Source organism: Corapipo altera, unplaced genomic scaffold (assembly GCF_003945725.1).
Source record: "Corapipo altera isolate COAL_440 unplaced genomic scaffold, ASM394572v1 61079, whole genome shotgun sequence".
Classification (NCBI taxonomy): Eukaryota; Metazoa; Chordata; class Aves; order Passeriformes; family Pipridae; genus Corapipo; species Corapipo altera.
The window spans coordinates 1-5,895 of NW_020886595.1; the positions used below are offsets into that span (position 1 = coordinate 1).

The window sequence follows — 5,895 nt, forward strand, 5'->3', positions numbered from 1 at the left end:
ATCCGCCTCTTCCGTGGCGGCAAAGCGGCTCCAGCGCCAGGAGTGGCACCGAACCGGGTGGGGTGTGGTACCAGTGGCACTGGGAACTGTCACTGAGAGCGGGAGGAAACCCCCAGGGCCAGGGAAGAACCAGGCGGGAGGCGTCGGGAACCGAACAGACCCCAGTGTTTATTTACAATCATAAAAAACCCCGGCACCGCGCCGGGCACGACGCTGGAAACGGGGGGAATTCACCCAAAAACGGGGCGACTCGTGGTACAAAAAGAGCCTCGGTGGTTACGAACCGGCACCGAGCACCGTAACCGCGGAACCCTCTAGAAAAACTCAAATAAAGAGCGACAAACCGAAAAAAGCAGCTAAAAAAGGCCAGTCCGTGCGCCGGGAGCGGCTCACAGGCGGCGCTGGTAGCCCGAGTGGACGCGGGCGGCGGGCAGGTAGTCGTTGTACCCGCCCGAGTACCGGGCGTACTCGGCGTGCGCGTCCGGCAGCCGGCGATAGTCCAGCGGGGACTTGGTGGGCGAGCGGCGGTAGCCCAGCGGCGAGTCGGCTAAGCGCCGGTAATCGGCCAGGTCGGACAGGCGGCGCTCGGAGCCGTACCTGGGCGAGAGAACAGACGGGGATGAGTTGGTGGGGGGGGACGACACACAGACGGTGCCCAGATCCACCCCGGCAGCACCGCATCCCCCCCGGGCGCGCGTCGCGGCTGGCACGGCCGGCGCAGGACGGGTCGGGTGCCACAGTGGCTCCGCCGCCGGCTCCCCCCGCCCCGCCCGGAGCCCCATCCCGCCCCGGGGACGTAGAGCACGAGCGGAACCATCGCGCCCCCCGCACCGGGCGTTGGCGTGCCGGTGCCACGCCGGTCAAGCCCCGAGGGGCACGCCGGTGCCCAGCGAGCCGGCACAGGGTGAGCGGCAGGGGCGGGTGCGGGTGCCCCGCCCGGCGCCGTACCTTTTAGCCAGGGCGGACGATTTTTTGTACGGGTCGTCGTAGACGGCGCTGCGAGGCGGGGACAGGCGGGTGCGCTCGTAGGGCGGTGCGGCGGCGGCGGCCTGAGCCAGGCCCAGGTAGGAGCCCGCCGGCTGCCCCAGCTGGCTCGGCCCGTCGTAGGCGCTGCCCGGCTGGGCTCGGTACGCGGCCGCCAGCGCGGCGGAGGACGGCTGCTGCGCCGGGTAGGAGGCCGCCATGGCGCTGGAGGCCTGGGCCCGGTACGCGGCCGTCAGCGGGGCGGAGGCCTGCGCCTTGTAGGAGGCGGCGGCGGCAGCCTGGCTGCCGTAGGACGCGGCCAGCGACGAGCCCGCCTGCGCGCCGTAGCCGGCGGGGAGCGCGGCGGCGGTGGGCTGGCTGCCGTAGGACGCGGGCAGGCCGGCGGCGGGCTGGGCGCCGTACGAGGCCGAGTGGCCCACGGTGGGCTGGGCACCGTACGAGGAGAGCGCGGGCTGGGCGCCGTAGGAGGCCGAGTGGCCGGCCACGGGCTGGTAGGCGGCGGTGGCGTGACCGGTCACCACCTGGGCGCTGTAGCCAGCGGAGAGCGCGGTGCCGGGCTGGGCGCCGTAGGAGCCGGCGTGGCCATCCACAGGCTGGCCGCCGTAGGAGGCGGCGGCGGGCTGGGCGCCATAGGATGCCACGTGTGTGGCCACGGCCTGGGCGCCGTAGGAGGGAGCGGGGCCGGCGGCAGGCTGGGCGCCGTACGCAGCCACGGCGGGCTGGGTGCCGTAGCCGGACGAGTAGCCGGAGGCAGGCTGGGCACTGTAGGAGGAGGCCAGGGCGGCGGACTGGACGCCGTAGGAGCTGAGGGAGTTGGCGGCGGGCTGGGCGCCGTAGGCGGCGGCGGGCTGGGCGCCGTAGGAGCCGAGGGAGTTGGCGGCGGGCTGCGCGCCCGCGGCGCCCAGGGAGCCGACGGAGGGCTGGGAGCGGTAGGCGCTGCCCAGCGAGGCCGAGGGCTGGGTGCGGTACGCGGCCGCCTGGCCCGTGGTGGGCTGCAGGCGATAGGCCACGCCCACGGAGGCCGAGGGCTGGGCGCGGTACGCGGCGCCCAGCGAGGCCGAGGGCTGGGCGCGGTAGGCGGCCGGCTGCGCCGTCACGGGCAGCGTCACCGCCGCGTAGCCGGCGCGGGTGGGCGAGCGCCGCAGGGGGCTGCGGTCCCTGCCGAAGTAGGAGGGGGAGCTGGGCCGGGCCGGCGCCTCGAAGGCGTCGTACTTGGCGCCAAAGCGCTGCTGGTAATCGTACAGGGACGAGGCGGTGCCGTAGCCGGCGCCCGCGGCCGAGGGGAAGGCGGCGTCGGCCACCCGGCGCTGCTGGTCGAAGCCCTCGATCTTGGGCTGGAACTTCTCGCGGTACTCGAGGCCGATGCGCTTGGTCTTGTCGACGCCGAGGGCGGGCGGCGGGGCCTGGCCCCCGCCCTTCTTCTGCACGTTGGTGGAGAGCTCCACGTTCACCCGGCGCCCCTTCACCTCCTTCCCGTTTAGGTTTTCGATGGCAACTTTAGCATCGGCTTCGTTCTCCATGTGCACAAAGGCATAGTCTGACAAAGCAGCAGAGAGAGCAGTGAGGGGAGAAAACACAACTCGTTAGCGGAGCCGGCGCTAACGAGCCGCGGGACGGGCGCAGGACGGGCACAGACGGGCCCCGCTCCGCCGGCGAAGACGCGACCGCCTCCATTGCTCCTGCCCAGAGAACCTCCCAGAGCCTGAGGAGCCCCCGCCTGCCCGGCCCCACCCGGCTCACAGCCCCCCCACGGCCCCGCTGGTCCCTCTGGCCCCCCCTTCCCTGCCTCCTGCACCACCGTGAGGGTGGGGGAGTCCCCCCAGCCCCTCCCCAGGCACACGGGGACCGAGGGCCCCGGCGGCCCCGGCAGTGTCGGCACCGGGGGCTCACTGGGGCATCCCGGCCGTGAGCGGAGCAAAGCTGAGAGAACCGGCGCCAGCAGAGGGAGGGGGAGGGGGAGAGAGAGGAAAGGGGGGAGAGGGGGAAGAGAGGAAGAGGAAAGGGGATGGGGGGGACAGACGGGAAGAGAACTGGAGAGAGAGAAGGGAAGGAATTGAGAGAAGGGAAGAAGACAGAGAGAGAGAGGAACAGAGAGGGAGAGCAGAGAGAGAAAAAGGGAAATAAGAGAGAGAGAGGGGAAGAGGAGGGGGGAGGTGAGAGGAAGGGCCCCGAGCACCCCCTGTGAGTGCCTGGCCGTGGCGAGGAGCCGGTGCCACACGGCACAACCGCGGCACAGCAGCGCAGAGGCGTCAGAGACAGGAGAGCGAGAGCAGGGGAAGCGGGACCCGGGGGCTCGGATGCCCCCACGGTAGCCAGGGCTCCCCCCGTGACACGACGGGTCCGGGGCCGGCACGGGGAGCACAGTGACCCCGCGGTGCTGCCCTCAGGGTCACAGACCGGGACCGCTGGAACCGGCGACCGCCCTCCCCATGGTGTGCCAGGAGCGTCGCTGGCAGAGCAAACCCCCTCTGGACCCTGCACTGAGTCACCTCCTCCTGTGTCCCCTCTGCCATCCCGCCCTCCTGCCTCCCGTCCCAGCAGCCCAAGGAGGGCAGGGGATGTCCCCTCATGTCCCCCCAGCCCTCCTGTCACCCCCTGAGCCCGAGGGGACGCGGGTGGGTTCTGCTGGGCTCCGCTGGCAGCTGCGACCTGGGACGAGAGAGCAGAGCAACAACATCCCCCTCCTGTGGGCGAGGGGACGGCAAAGACGTCACCAGGACGGGGGGACACGTGCGTGGTGGGACATCATTGTGGGACATCACTGGGGTGGGGGGACAGACGTGGGCATGGCAGGGTGACACCTGCGTGTGGGGGCAGGTGGGGTGGCACCAGCTGTGCGACACCTTTGCCACCAAGGCTGGGGAGATGTGGTGGCACTGCCACGCTGTGTGACACGGGGGTGACACCTTTGGCACCAGGGGGACACGTGGTGGCACTGCCACACTGTGTGACACCAGGGTGACACCTGTTCATAGCAGGGTCAGGGCGAGGGGGTGGCACCATCGCACCCTGTTGGGGGTCCCCAGTGTGGAGCCGCAGAGCCCCTCGGGGGGGTTTCCCGGCTCCCTCGCCCTCAGGACGTGCCTGTGGAGCAGGACGGGCCGCGGGCTGTCCCAGAGGGTGCAGCGAGCAGGGCCGGGGGGAGGCGGCGCTGGAGGGCGGGATAACGGGGGTGGGTTTGGGGGGTAGGGGGAGTCCCGTCAGAGCCGCACAGCCCCGCCTGGGGCGGGGGAGGCGATGGAGGAGGACACGGGTGGCTGGAAGGGGGAGAACAGGGAGGTTCAGGGGTCGGGGAGCCCACGGGGGCTCGCAGAGTGAAGGCGATGGAGGACATGTGCCCTCAAGGGGATAATGGGGGGGCTCGGGGGGCGGGCTGGGGAGCCCAGACAGGCTCGTACAGCCCCACCTGGGGCCGGGGGAGGCGATGGTGGAGGACGTGGCTGCCAGGACGGGGGTTCTGGGGGGCTGGGTCGCCCACACGGGCTCGCACGGCCCCACCGGGGGCTGGGGGAGGTGGCGATGGAGGACGCGGCTGCCAGGACGGGGGTCCTGGGGGTGGGTTCAGGGAGCCCCCACGGGCTCGCACCACCCCCGCTCCACAAGCCCGGGCAGCGCCGGGGTCCGGGCGGGGGCGGCGCCGCAGTCGGACGGAACTCGGGTCCCTCGGGTCACCCGGCGGCGCGGGCCGAGCTCGGCGGGGGCCGCGCGGCCCCAGCGGCGGGTCCGGTACCTTTCACCACGTCGCACTCCACCACGGGGCCGTACTGCTGGAACAGCGAGCGCAGCTCCCCGCTCGTGCACGCGGCCGACACGTTCCCCACGAAGATCTTGCAGGTGTTGGTGGGGCGCGGCCGGGACGGCTCCACCACGATGCGGCGCCCGTGCAGCTGGTGCCCGTTGAGCTGCGAGATGGCGCGCGCGGCCGCCGCCTCGTCCCGCAGGTGCACGAAGGCAAACTGCTTCATGAGGGCGATGCCCAGCACCGGCCCCGCGGCGCCGGCGAACAGCTCGCTCAGCTCCTCCGCCGTCGCCTCCTCGGGGACGTTGCCCACGAAGAGTTTGATGCCGGGACGCATCGCGGCGGCGGCACAGGCGGGGAGCGAGAGCGGAGCGGGGACGGGCAGCGGCGGCGGCCTCAAAATGGCGGCGGCTCCTGACGGCGGCGGGGGCGGGGCGGGCCGTGCGCAGCGCGCCTGCGTGCCGTGTGCACCGCCCTCCCCTCAGCGCGCCTGCGTGCCGTGTGCACCGCCCCCCTTTGCGTGCCGTGTGCGCATCGCTCCGCCCGCTCTTTTCCCGCCGCGCTGTAGCCCCGCCCACCTCCATCGAACCACGCCCCCTCTTAAAGGAGCCGCCGCCCCCCCAAAATCCGCATGGGCTGCAGAGCGAGGGGCGTTTATTGGGGTCCCGCGGGCTCCTAGAGGTGGGGGCCGGGGGTCCCCGCGGGGGTGGCGCTGCTCCGGTCGCGCTCCTCCCACAGGGTGACACCATCGCAGGAACAGACACGTTTGGGGTTCTGGAAGAGTCCGGCGGCCCGAGCCACCACGCCACAGGCCAGGCTGGGGGGCACGGGGAGGGTCAGCCCCAAGACACCCCCCAAACACCTCCCCAGATCCACCCAAACACCCTCAAAACTCCCGTCTCAAATCCCCCCCAACTCCCACACGAACACCCCCTGAAGTCCCCTCTAAACCCCCCCAGACATCCCCCAAACCCCTCCAGCCCCCCCCAAACACCCCCCAAAAAGGCCCAAACATCCCCCCAAATCTCCCTCCAAACCTCTCAAAATACCCCTCAAATACCCCAACAACCCCAAACACCCCAACAGCCCCAAACGCCATCCCAAAACACCCCCAAATCCCAACATTCCCCCCAATCCCCCCCCAAACCTCCCCAAATCCCTCACAGCTTCCC

At 71.6% G+C, this 5,895-nt stretch overlaps 1 protein-coding gene across 2 annotated transcripts; it reads right to left on the reverse strand.

The window, feature by feature from the left end:
* Nucleotides 1-145: 145 nt before the first annotated feature.
* Nucleotides 146-5,141, reverse strand: LOC113941265 (RNA-binding protein 14-like). Of its 2 annotated transcripts, XM_027632421.1 has the most exons (3): nucleotides 4,715-5,141; nucleotides 949-2,521; nucleotides 146-597 (listed from the first exon to the last, which is right to left on the reverse strand). In XM_027632421.1, exons 1-3 carry the CDS (start codon nucleotides 5,058-5,060, stop codon nucleotides 390-392), a joined length of 2,127 nt encoding a protein of 708 aa, XP_027488222.1. In that variant the 5' UTR covers nucleotides 5,061-5,141; the 3' UTR covers nucleotides 146-389. The 2 variants fall into 2 exon arrangements, with proteins under 2 accessions (XP_027488222.1, XP_027488223.1); XM_027632422.1 differs by lacking the exon at nucleotides 949-2,521 and having other exon boundaries at nucleotides 425-597.
* Nucleotides 5,142-5,895: the final 754 nt, after the last annotated feature.

What these genes read in the sequence shown, in the direction of transcription:
- LOC113941265 (XM_027632421.1), bottom strand. Translation starts at nt 5,060, where the DNA reads ATGCGTCCCGGCATCAAACTCTTCGTGGGCAACGTCCCCGAGGAGGCG. An exon ending in GGAGTGCGACGTGGTGAAAG is followed by an intron (nt 2,522 to 4,714) that starts GTACCGGACCCG and finishes CTGCTTTGTCAG; the next exon opens with ACTATGCCTTTGTGCACATG. An exon ending in TCGTCCGCCCTGGCTAAAAG is followed by an intron (nt 598 to 948) that starts GTACGGCGCCGG and finishes TCTCTCGCCCAG; the next exon opens with GTACGGCTCCGAGCGCCGCC.